The 13,664-nt window shown below is 37.3% G+C and overlaps 1 protein-coding gene across 2 annotated transcripts in view; it reads left to right on the plus strand.

The window, feature by feature from the left end:
- Positions 1-13,423, plus strand: part of NRP2 (neuropilin 2) — a 95,065-nt gene extending 81,642 nt beyond the window's left edge. Inside the window, exons 16-17 of one of the 2 annotated variants that reach the window (XM_069983422.1) lie at positions 8,255-8,317; positions 8,455-13,423. In XM_069983422.1, coding sequence (XP_069839523.1) covers positions 8,255-8,317; positions 8,455-8,750 — 359 coding nt within the window. In that variant the 3' untranslated portion in view covers positions 8,751-13,423. Of the gene's footprint in view, positions 1-831; positions 5,916-8,254; positions 8,318-8,454 lie in introns of those variants that run through there. The other variant, XM_069983424.1, reaches the window with a different exon arrangement.
- Positions 13,424-13,664: the final 241 nt, after the last annotated feature.

The raw sequence follows: 13,664 nt of genomic DNA on the forward strand, positions 1-13,664 counted from the left end.
GCAGACGTATATAAGATATAGAAGTTGTGATAGTATAGTAGTTTTGGAAATCATGTGTGTTGTCTGGTAAGCACCTCTGTTCTTCACCTAAAATATGTGCATGAAAAGCCACCATTGTAAATAAGTCTTTCTATTCTGCATGTGTATACCACAACAGGGCAGTCTATGGACCATAGTTCAGATTTGTATGACTTCTATCACACTGCAGTTAAAAAATAGGACTGGGCTTGTGTAATATTGAAGTTATGGAAATACTTTATAGAGAAGCTCCACCTTTAATAATATGATGTTAATATTGAAAGTGCTTTCTTAAAGGTGCTCGTACACCTTCCATGGCTGCCAGCTATCTCTCTTACTTTTCCCATACACATGAATGTTAAGCACAGTCCAACATTCATGTATTGTAAATGAAGAGAGGAAAGTAAGCCATTGTAGCAGCCATTGTTTTCTCTGAGAACAAAAGGATTAAGTAGTTGAAATCCAATGTGCCAAACCATGACCATGTCAAGCAACTCCCCCCAACATTGTCTGTCAAGGGAGAGTCAGGAGGCTACCATGCACAATAAACAGTTGGCTGAACCTGCTGAAGTTGGCAGATTTAGTTAACTTTTGACTGAAGCAATGGAAGCTTTTCAATATTAACCTGCATAACTGTGGGGACTTTAAAGGTGGAGCTTCACTTCATATATTATAGGTTTTTTATACTGCTAGATTAGTGGGGGTGTATTTTATAAGTAGAAATGGAAAAGCATTTTAAAGCATGTGTGATTTTTCTTGATCTCAGTCCTCCTACATCCCACCTAGCAACGCTCTTCTGTGTCTCTCCACCAGGGGGCACCCTTCTACCAGGGAGCGAGCCCACAGTGGATACGGTGTCAGTGCAGCCCATCCCAGTCTACTGGTATTACGTTATGGCAGCAGGAGGCGCTGTTCTGGTGTTGGTCTCCGTCGCACTAGCCTTGGTGCTCCACTACCACCGATTCCGCTATGCGGCCAAGAAGAGCGATCCAGCCATCACCTACAAAACCTCCCACTACGCCAATGGGGCACCTCTGGCAGTGGAGCCTACCTTAACTATAAAACTAGAGCAAGATGATCCCGATCACAGTTCACGTTGCTGAGGGCGATATGGACGCTGGATCTAGACTTAAAAGACTCAAGAACTGTTGGCTCAATTTGCACTTTTATTCTCCCTCTCCTTATAAACCCGACAATAATTTGTTCTGCATATTTTTGAACTCATAGACATCTCGACCCCTCTTGACTGTCTCTAATGTCTAATGCTGCATCTTGGAATATGATTGAGATAAAGGGGCAATGCCTTTTAGAACCTGAATGCTCTTTTTTTTATTTTGCAAAGACAATTATTTTTTTCAAGTTTTATTATCAATTTTTCCCCACATGGAAAACAAACATTGCCTGAAAACATGAAGGAAAGTTTGTGAGAGTATACATACATGCTTATCTATTTTCCTGTGTGTATGAGATAGCACGTAAGTAGTGGTAAAGACCACTAATGGAACTAGGCTATTACAACAAATGTATTTCAATGAGCTCACGGACACTGTGCACCATGTGACTGATGCCAGTCAGTACTATCCTTGGTATAGTCCAGGATGTAAAGAATTCAGGGGCAAATCTATAAAATTTGTGAATGTTAGTGTACATTTGCTATAATGCATAGGTAATGTTAATTTGCTTATTTCCCTACACCTTCTTACACGCTACCAGAGAGGAGAGAATTTTCGAAGCATGAGTTGATTCACTTTAATGATTGTGCCAATTTTCCAACCCATGCTTGGGAATATATCTTAAAGATATGGTAGCCACTTTAAGAAATACAATGTCAGCAAGGGAGTAATGGGGAAACCTATAACTGTCCATACTGTGGAGCTCACTGCAGTACATTTAGACAGCTTATAATACATATATGCAATTACAGAAACATGCGAGATATTTTTTATTTCTTGGAAATTGTTCTTTTTGTAAACTTTCAGAAATCCATTTTGCTTAAGCAACTATTTTTATGGCCTCATACTATACTGAATAATACCCCTTGGGCTTGTATGTAAGACAAGAGTTGTCAACAAGGGACTAGAACATAAGTGGGATATAGCATAAAAATTAATGCAAACTAAAGCAATAGTATCCCCTACAAGAGTAAAGGTTACCCGTATGTCATCTGATTGGTTACCTTGAGGAATACCACTATTTTCTCTCTGCACTGGTCTACATTACCCCAGGTATAATTCACCTACTGATCTTTGCCATCCTTGATCGTAGTCAGAGAAGCTGCCCCTGCTTAGATGTTTAGATCTTCATGGCCATTGGGTATGCATCTCAATACTGAACTACTGGAATACTGAGGGATTTCCGTATAAACTATGAATTCATTTGATTCTTACCTCACAGTCATCTTTTAGTGGCACTATTTGCCCAGTCTATGACTGAAGTGATTTCTGCTTAATGTACTAGGAGCCTTTGTATGTCACTTCGCTATATATATATATAATTACTGCCTTATCTAGTCATTGCTTTGTATCATTAATACAGTGTAAGTAAATCTATGTAGACATTGTTGTAAAGCAATATCTACAGTAGAACTGGGAATCAGACTTCTACATAGAAGATAAACTAGATATTTTGATTTATATGGGCTTTCAAAACATTGCTCCATTAGTTTTCTAAAGGGGCATGCTTTGCTTAGAACAACACAATGGGTTGCACACTAACATTTTTTTGTTCTTTCCCATTTCTTGTCATGTCTGTCAGTTTTTAAGAAGAAAAAAAAAAACAGAGACAGATATGTGGAGGGGGATAAAAAGTGGCCAGCAGACCTCAGCTGGCACAGATTTATTGGTTTGGTTCTAATATAAAACCTTCTTTAAAGGGAACCCATCAAGGTTGAAAATACAGTCAGATCTGCAGACACCGTGTTATAGAGCAGGAGGAGCTTTGCAGATTGGTATAACTAGTAATATTTATCTAAACCTCTGCTTTGGAGTCTAGTGGGTGGTCTTAATTAGTGATTGACATCTATTTTTGTATGCGCACTATATAGGAAAGGCTGTCAATCACTGATTAAGGCCACTGGCCTAAAAAAAAAGTTATTAGTTATGCTGAATCTTTTCCCCAGAAATATGTATATCTCCCTCTTTTCTATAACATGGTGGATACAGACTGAATTATGCATTTTCAACATGATAGATTTATTTCAAGCCGTACAAGATTAGAAAAAGGGATCAGTTTTTCTTCAGGAACAGCAGCAACCCATGAGCTGTGTCTGGTATTGCAGTTGGGCGCCATTGAGGTGAATGTGGCTTAGCTGGAATACCAGACACGGACCATGAAGCAGTAGCAGAGTTCCGGGTGGAAACACAAAACTGATTTTCTAATCTTGCACAATACCATTTGTTTAGGTAAAAAATATTCCATTGAGGTTACCAATGTCACGCTACAGCTAATGCTTCCCATTGCTGCAGCATTTGTTTACCGTATTCAAGTAAGCCAAAAACTCCAATCTTGGTACTACAACTCTTTCGTTTTGGTCCTACATTTCAGGAGAAAACCTCATCACCTGACCAATACTTCTGGTCTGGAGGAAAACACACATCTACGATTATTGGGACACATGCACTTTTGTCATGTGTTGTTATTTATTTTTTGTAATGTACATAACAATTGTGGCTCACACATTTTGCAGTTTCAGTGTTAGTGGAGCTTAAGAACAATAAGTTTTACTTATTTTTTTAGGTAGCAAATGGGTGGCCTTATATGCTAAAGTGACATAGAAATGTATATTTTTTTTTGTATCCATGCTGTTCTTTGGGTGTTTGAATGTATTTCTCACAGAAATGCTAGTATACAGTGCACTGCTGTGTATAATAATTTTGAGCCTTTTTGTATTAGATTGGTTTTGTCCATTTGGCATTACTGCTGATAATTATTTTTCTGTGATGTAATGCACACATAAGGTTGTGCCTAGAAGTTGAAATATTTTGTACATTGTAAAGTACCTGTATACCAGGAGGCTAACCAGGCAGTGGAGTAAGATAAAACCGAGACTAAAGTTTACCAGCTTTAAATTTCCCATGTTTCATCTATTTCACATGAAACCAAACCGATTATTTTAAGGCAACCTAACGTTCACTGTTTCTTGTCGTGTTTCGTTGTTATATTGGATGATCCTTTTTTCTGTAAGAAAACTTCCATATTCTGTATGTCATTTTTGCCCAACTGTTGCCACATAGATGTGATAGGGTCATCAAAGTCAATAGGCTTAGTTGTTGGACATAGCCTATTATCTATGTAGGTTTCATCATGAAACCACTTAGACGGCATATCAGTGCATGGAAGTAGTTGTGAAGTCTTGTATGGTGATTACCAATATTCTTCAGGGATCTATGTTGCAAGAATTAATTCTCATGATCCACTTCAGTCTGTTGTCACGTCAACTTGCTGCACAATGCATTATAAACCCATTTAGCATGAAAGTGGTTCTTACAAAATGGCTTCCTTCCGGAGCGATGTTTTTGTACTGAGATGTTTTTTTCATAGAGCCTAATTACAGGAGGAAATTTATTGTAACTCTTTTAAAAATCAGTCCAAAAGTGTAAGTGTAATTACGCTGCTAGTTCTCTCTTGTCTGTTTCATCTAACAGCAGTATCTAAGGCTTACCATCTGTTGCCACATGCTTAGAACAAAGTTCCATGATTGTAAATAGCATTTACTGTTTGACTCAAATTAAAAATAATATAGATATATAAATATACAAAAAGTAACCAGCTGCATTGTGCACAAATAAAAGGACTAAACAAAAGGAAGAAATGCAACAAGGCACCTTTTGGCCCTGGGTTTCCTATTATTTGGAAACTGTTTCTCATTAATGTGTTTTCTTCTACATCTTTGCTGCCTTTTTAGATGTTTGTGTTGTTGTTGTCGATGAAATTTGAAAGAGGAGCATAAAAGATGAATATTGTGAAATCTATGTTCTTTTTTTTTTTGCCAGCGATCTGAAGTCTTTTTCTTTTCAATGTTTGTCATGTTGCTGTCTGGTTCTGAAGGGGTTGCTTTAAAACATTTTATAAATGCAATTATTGAAGCCTATAATACACAACAAACTTTTTGACTTTGTATTAGGGTGAACAGAGTTTCTTTGTAGAAAAGACATAAATTGTACTAAAAAAATAGTTCTTTGGTATGCCTTGTGGCAAGGGGGAGATGTTCTGGTATTTTATTAAAGGGGTAATCACATTAAAATGAACCTGGATGTAGGACTATCCTTAAATTATAGGTGGTTATCCTTCTTATTACATATACATACACACCACCTTCTCTAATAACATCAAGGACTCATAACAGAAGCTACAAGTATCTGAACCAATTTTCTTATTAGTAGGCAGTTTATACTTACTAGGGCCTGTTTAAAATACTAGCTTGTAGGCCAAGTGCACTTCAAAGGTCTGGTCCAGATGGTCCAACAGTGCTAACCACTGAGCCACCATGCTTTTCATGGTTATAGGGTTTCTCTGAAGTGTTGTTCTAAATGCTCTTTAGAAATGTTTCAGATTAATGTGATTATAAGTACTCTGATTAAACGCAAATCCCTTTAATAGAAAACCACACCATTAATGTTATCCATGTTTCTACCTGTTCATCATTTGCAAACAATTGGGCATGGAGAATGCTGTTCCTTATCTATATGCTGTATAATGTTCTTTTCTATGAAAACCTTGGTCACATCACTATTGGAATATATGATACCCAATCATTTTCTCCCAAATCCCTTATAATTGCGCATTTCTTGCTTTGTCCTCTGCCTGAGAATGAAAGAAAAAAAAACTTATGGAAATTTGAACCTTATTTGATCATGTGCTGTGTGGAATGTAATTAAAGGATAATATTTTTGTACAAACATCTGTTTCTCTTTACTTACCACTGAAAATGGTTCAGAGAAATGACACCGGCTCTCAAGCACTTAAACAAATTCACAGCTTTTTGTGCTCCCCATCATCAGCCCTTTCTTATGGTATCAGCATTTTGCTTACTGTCTTGAAGTTTCAATCAGTCTGTCACCTGAGACGACAGCGATGGTAGTTCCGGGATTTTACTAAAGTTGCTAAGTGCTAAATTGCCCGAATGTGATTATAATGAAGATTGTCCTCTCTCTGGGGTAATCAACAAAATGGGACATCATTTTCCCTTTCCCTAAAGGGCAGAAGTAAGCAACACAATCATGATGGTGTGCGCATCAGCAGCTTAGTAGAAATTTATCATGATGATCTCACCAGACTTAGTTTCTCAGACGGTGCAATGTTCAATGTATTTTGGGACAATCGGTAAGTTTAGTGGAAGAGGAGTAGAAGGTCATATGGGAAAGAAATACTGGAAGTTTTTTCAACTGATGGGATATAATGGTCCCTGTCTAAGACCCACAATTGACCTCTAACCCCTGATTCAGCTTCATCAGCTTATGTGTGATTAGGCAATCTGGCATAACAGGATGAGGGGGGAATACAAATGGTTTATAGGATTAAATTCCTTTCTTGACCTTGCCCATATTATGATGACACATTTTATATGTCATTAGGCTTGTAACACTTTAGTCATTTTTGGACAACAGAAAGCTCAGTCTGTTACAATACAGCAGTCTGATGGCTAGAGGCTTTATGTTTTTAATCATACATATGTGTTTGCAAAAAAAAAATCTTAATGATGGTAAAAACCTGTTTATCTTTATTAAAATATATATTAGTCCTAAAAGTATTAAAAGCACACAGCTAAAAAGAAGCTTCATTGGTATCAACCATCGTGTACCAACTTATCTTGCAAATGCAAGACATGACAGACTTGTAGTAATCTTAATGGTTGTAGAAACAGTTTTTAAATTTTTGTTCTTATTATGGTGTTAAAAAAAACCAAAAAAAAACATTTTTCAATTTTTTTTTTTTTTTAAACCTCAGCAGCATGCTGCATGAGCCCTATTTTCTCTCTGTACTTGTACACAGCCTATATACTTCCCTGTAGACTGCCTTGCATCTATCCTCCACTTTCCATTCAGCCTGTGTGGGTTGTCCTCTATGGTTTCTCTCCCCCTGTCCACTCTATGAATTGCTGTGTAACTCATTCTCCCCTCCCTGCTGCTATCGCTCTTATGGAGGGAGCCAAAGGACTGTCTTACTGAGATATTTTTTACAGATTAGCAGCTAAATGGAAAATGTTTTTTTTTTTTAAAGACTATGTAGAAAGTTGTTTCATTTTGCATCCAGGAAACAGTGGTGTGCATAGCATTTAAAGACACATTGATTTTGTTCCAGACAAGAAGCTAAAGGCATATAAACAGTCTTTTACTGGGCTCTTTTCTTTATTTTTACTCTTTTACTGGCTTTATAGAAATAGGTATAACTAGTGTCTATCTTGATTTCTATGGACTCTAAAATTGTAAATTGGGAAACTGTGATGAGACATGTAGAAAAAAAAGAGTAACTGGCCAGATCACTACTTTTATTTTCTAAACAGCCATTTAAAAGCTAAACCTTAATTTGTTGCCTTGAGCCGGATATCTATTTATTTGCCTATGATAGCCCTACAAATGTAAGTGTAACTCAGTATTAAATGATGACATTGGGCTGGGGTGATTATTGGCAGAGGTACTAGCGTGGGGGAGGATGAAAGAAGTAACATGCTCTCACCTCCCCCACTCCAGCACTGGTGCCATATGTTGAAGCACCGGTCCCCCAGTCCCTGCCACTTTCGGGTCTGAGTGGGGACCTGGGGCGTGACATGCCAGGCTCACACAACCAGTCAGCGTCCGTAACGGGACCCCACCTTGGCTGCTGACTGGCTGAGTGGGCTTAACACGTCACGTCCCAAGAACCCTAGAAGCGGGGGTGAATGGAGCTGTTGGATACTGACACCAGCTCTGGAAGTGAGAGCATGTTACTTCTTTCATTCTCCCCCTCGCCAGCACTCTGCCAAAATCACCCCAGCCCAGAGTTACCCTTTAATACTAGCATTGGTAATTTTTTAAGCTGTCAACATAGATTGTTATATGGCCATTGACTCGAGAAGATCACAATAATTACTGACATACATGCCAAGAATTACTGTTCACAAAACGATAAACTAGAACTAAAACCTTTAAAATGTTTTGTAATAAAACCCTGTTAATGAAGCGATAACATATAAAGACAGTTGTATTATGTAAGAATTTCTTCTATAAAATATTCTAATTTGGTTTATGCTTCTTTTTAGTGGAAGCTCCAGTTACAAGAAATACTTATGGCCCACGAGGGCGCAGCTTCGGAGGGAAAATAAGTAAGAAACATTATTGTAAACTATGTCTTTTAGTTTCATTTTCTAATATATGTTATATCTCTACTATTCTATTACTATACCATATACTACCTTATATATTATTGTCTAGTTCCTAATAAATTATTACTGTATTGTAGGTGACTATGAATCCCACACAACGTTTCCAACACATAATGTGGTAACTCCAAGATCTGATAAAGAAGAAAGTTGGCTTTATACTTTGGATCCTATCTTGGTAACCATTATTGCCATGAGTTCTCTTGGAGTCCTTCTTGGGGCTATTTGTGCTGGTTTGCTACTGTACTGCACTTGCTCCTATACCGGCCTCTCCTCTCGTAGCTCGACAACTTTGGAGAACTACAATTTTGAGCTGTATGATGGAATAAAACACAAGGTGAAAATGAATCCACAGAAATGCTGTTCTGAGGCATGATGGAATTCCTTAGCTCAATGATTTTGAACACTTGGTGATTCTTCTTTAGAAGTCCCCAAGCCATCGAATGTGATGGCAATGAATTAGCTGTTTCAGCTGATTTTTTTTTCATAAGGACACTGAAAGCGTGTTTCTACAAACTACAAAAAAAAAAAACTGAAGGAAATTGAGAAAAAAGGACAATTCTCACTTTTCACCAATGCCTCCCAAAACTCCAATGCCTCCCATTTTTTCAGACCTGATGTATAACTTTCTAGACTATCCATGATATGATAAGTCTCTCCATAGAGGAGTGATGTGAATTAAAACCTCGTATCAGTGCTGTTAGTGTTACCACTTTGGGATCTTTGGGAATGACAGCACTTTTGGCAGGACGAGATCCACTTCTCCCAGCCCCAAGTGAAGAGTTGCACGATAGCATCTAGACATGAGTAGAAGAGCCTTAAGATTACTTGTGATTCAGAGCCATTTTTTACAGCCAGGTCTCTAATGGAAATGTGACCGTCTTCTTCGTGCGGTCTATTACAATTTTTTTTTTCGTTTTCATTTTTTCTTCAAAATGCCTAGAACAAAGGACACATTTTAAAAGGGTTTTATATTCAGAGCTGGCTTTGATTGTACCTTTTATGTATTGTATGTCTGGGTGGGTGGGGACAATTACAATTCATGTATTGTTTTTTGGTGAAGCTTTTTTTTTTCCGAGTCACATTTGACCCCTAAACTTCATTGGCTATAATGTGCAGTAGACAGATTTACTAAAGTGGCCTTCCTACTACAAATTTTAGACAGACATTTAATGGGATGCTTAGCTGTATGAATGCTGGCTTGGCGGTTCCAGTGGTTTAAGTTGCATTCCTATAAGCACTATAAGTTTCATCTGCAAAATGGCTGCCTTTTCAATATGAAGGTGAGAGGGGCATTTTAATGAAGTATCCAGTCATTTACTTGTCAAGGGGGTATAGGAAGAGTACAATGGATTATGGGAATTTCGTATATTCATATGCCCTTTTTGAACGCCTGAACATTGTTATATAGGTTTTCTTGCTACAATTGTACTAATGCAACGCCGAAATACATATTTATGGAGCAAGTGAATCTAATGTGAGATTCCCTGCTCTCCTCGAACAGGTCATCCTACTAGCATAACTCAAAGTAGCAGTAGAAAAGTCTGACCTTTGGGTTAATACAGTTATGCAATGCACACATTAGGTGATATGTCCTTAATAGATAGCCAGTGTATTTCTGTAAATCACATATCATATCCTTTAATAGGCACTGTTCTTCATCTTAGTAATACAAGCAGTATTTTTAGCTCACATGCCAAGTAAGGGTAATATCTTTTCCCTTATTGACATCTATTGTCCACCTGATTCATGCCCCAAATCTGCTTGTCTGATGCATGCACCTAAGTATGAATAGCCTTAAAACATGCATAACCAACTGGGTAGAAAAGCATGCTGGGAGTAAACTAAGAGCCACTTCTTAGCTGTGCCTGCCTTAACTATATGTAGCATAACTCATCAGCAATATGTTTACATGTAGTGGTCATGTAGCATTGGTTCATATGAAGGAAAGTGGCATGCAATGGAAAGGGTATATCCAACCCACAGGACATGTTCACACAGTTCAATTGTGGAGCATTTCATCAGATCCAAGAGGAAACCCTAAAATATAGGAGAAATAGAAAGGTACCCTTCACCTTTCTTTCATTATGAACCAGTTCTGGTTTTGGATCTTCTGCTGTGTGAATAAAACTTTAATGTGTCACTAATGTCCAGTTATAAACAGGAATTTGGTGCAACAATCAAAGAAACACCCCCTCCCCCGTTCATAGTGAGTGTTCAGATTAGATGGATACTTGTGCATTGACTATATACAGGTGCACACTCTCACATTAGTTAGCGCTTAGTAGCAATTGCAAGGGCAGTACCTGGCATTTTTCTGGTTACGTTGGTGCCTAATTGTTGACTTTTGTTTGTTGGTTTTTATTTATGAATTGTAATGCCCAGTTCATTGTACTATGTATGACTGTTCTTTGGTAAAATAGCAGAAACTAGTGTCTTATGCCTACCAGAAGCTGTTTCATGTTGTAACTTTAATTAAGGAAATAGGGGCTGTTTACATATCAGGAGCAGCTACATTCATAATTTTTCCTTTAAGCGTAGTCCTGTTTCCTTCTTAAGTGCCTTGGATATTCAGAAAATGGAACTTATTATTTAATACCATGATTTCCTGAGGGCCCTTTCAAATGTGAATGTGATCTACATGTTTAGGACTTGGTTTGGAAAACTAATGTAGTAAGTGTGTAGTTCCTGTTGCCAAAGTATGGATAGATATAGCCATCGGGTGATTATTCATACAGGATATAGGGTCATTGTTTTTGCTTGTTCCAGTTATGTCTCTAGTTACACTAAAGACCTCCACTTAGTACATGAAGAAGATCCATTAACTCTGACAGTATAAAATAATAGTATGTACTATTCAACAACTCTTCAAATGCTTTATTACCATACAATCACTGTTGAACAATAACATGCCCATTAAACAGTCCGTATACTTTGTACCACAGTGGAAGGAAAAGTGAATGTTGTGTTGAAGTTGCCAACTGTTCAGTGCCTCTTTAGGGTTAATGTTTATACCTAATGCATATGATGCAGCAGGACAGAATTTTATTACTGTAATAGAAAGTGCAACATTTTTGACGTGTAAGGATTCGTTTGCAAACTTTTCTTTATTTTTATGTACAAATGTGACCTCTTTACCATCAGGGCGGTTTCCTGTGCCCTGGCGATCTGTTATACTGCTATCTGAGAATGTACTCAGACCTCCAAGTAGCCCTTCTGGACCTGGCTACCATCCCTGAATGTATCCCATAGAGTTGAACTGATAAAGCCAGTAGGTTGTTCCTCTAGTATAAAGACAGTACACTTTGGAAGCTGGTGCTGGAGTTTTAAATTTCTAATACCTCAAAATGAGTTTTTACTTCAAGCACCAATATTACAATTCATCACAATTCGGAGCACAAACTGTTCCATGGAAAAAGAATTCAGCATTGTCATTGCTTTAAATGCTAATTCTACCCTTTGTGTTATATATTTAGTTTCCGGGTAGTGGTTTTTGAGATAAGTATAAAGGTAAATAGTATGAAATACAAAATGCCTATATAGTCATAAGTAACATAGACCATCATTATTATGGATACTATTGCAAGGGGAAAAAAGGAACTGGTCTATGTGTACTTTAATGATGTATAAAGGAGGGATCATGATGTAAAGCATCAAAAAACAAATGTCAATGTCCGAATTACCAACAAACATATATATAGCTTTCAAAGACACTGCAAACCATTCTGAATTTCAAAATGTAACAATGAGCAACTGTGCAGATTCTGAACAGATATCCAAAATGTAGCCAGACAATTCCATAGATGCCACTTATGCCACGGAGTAGAATTTCTTCAATAAGAATTCCTAACCTGTTTATGCTGTTTTTTGTATGGGAAACCTAAATGGGTGTACATTAAATTGGCAATAATATATAGATTTTACATTGTCTTCTCCTTAAACAAATCACATTAGCACAACATATAATAGAATCCTGCCCTGGGCTAAGTAAAAACACTATGCATCGGGAAAGTTCCTTTATATATTAAATTAATATTAAAATAAAATAAGGAGGTCATTTTGTTACACTGGCAAAATAGAATGGCTTTATCACTATATTTCGTCTAAATTGACCCGCCAAAGGATTCATACACCCTTCCCTTGCAGTGAACACATCCAAGGCTGGTTAATTTTTATTTAGTCATTTAGACCTTGCAATTGGTTCTCCAAAGGTGCAGCTTATCTTAAGAAATGATAAATATTGTACCTGGTAATGTAAGGGTGCATTCACACTGTGGAAAGCTCCCAACATATACAGTATGTCAATGGCATCAATAGGCCTCCATTCACCCAACTGAGGAAGATTATGGGTGGCATACAGCAGCATAGATTAGAGGTTTACTAAAGCAGTGTGAATACTCCCTTATTGATGAATGTGTACTAAGTAAGTGGCTTTAGTACAGCAGCTATACCCCCTTACAGGACAGTCAGAATGTTTTGTAGAATTGAAGGGTCTGATCAAGCATCCATAATTTAAATTGTTTATTTATGTGTAATGTTCATGCAGCAATGTGGTATACTTAGCAAATTTCATATTTCCCTTTCAGAAAGATAAGTCACTCCGCCACTCTTGAATGTTAAGGGCCTCTGTAAGTGTTTGGTATTGAAGGTGATTCTAATTTATAGAATGTGTTTTCACAAACATAATCAGTCCGAGACATTTTACAATGTGTAAATAATTTATGTTCCCACTTACTGTACCTCCCTCTCTATTTATATTCCCCTGGGTTCTTTTAAAACTTTATGTAAATATGAAATTTGCATTGAGTACTTTGTCACCTGCTGCTTTTTTTTTAATCCTTTCACAGAGGGGCTTGGAATGGCTTGGCCTTGCATGCTCCTTTGGTAGCATAGGGGTTAAATGACATCATTCCATTTGCTGGCTGAGCCAGAATGAATGGATTTAAGAGCTTTACTGTGATTCTTTATGTAAAGAATTAGAGATACAATGTAAACTGTGTTATGTAATTTGTATAAACATTTTTTTAAATAACTATTTAATAAAATAATAAGCCAAAATTCTCCATTGTTTGTTTGTTTTTAAGGGAATTTTTTCATTTATTTATATATTTTTGCTTTTAACAACGTTTTGGGATATCGCATATAGCATCCAGATGGATCAAAGGAACCTTTAGTCTGGAGATATTCATTGACATCTGTGACAGTGGTCATGGTATAGTGAGAGATAGGGAGGTGAGCTGTGACCACCTGTTGTGACTCCTGGGGAATCCTGCATTGCATTACCCCAAGA

Source organism: Dendropsophus ebraccatus, chromosome 9 (assembly GCF_027789765.1).
Source record: "Dendropsophus ebraccatus isolate aDenEbr1 chromosome 9, aDenEbr1.pat, whole genome shotgun sequence".
Lineage (NCBI taxonomy): Eukaryota > Metazoa > Chordata > Amphibia > Anura > Hylidae > Dendropsophus > Dendropsophus ebraccatus.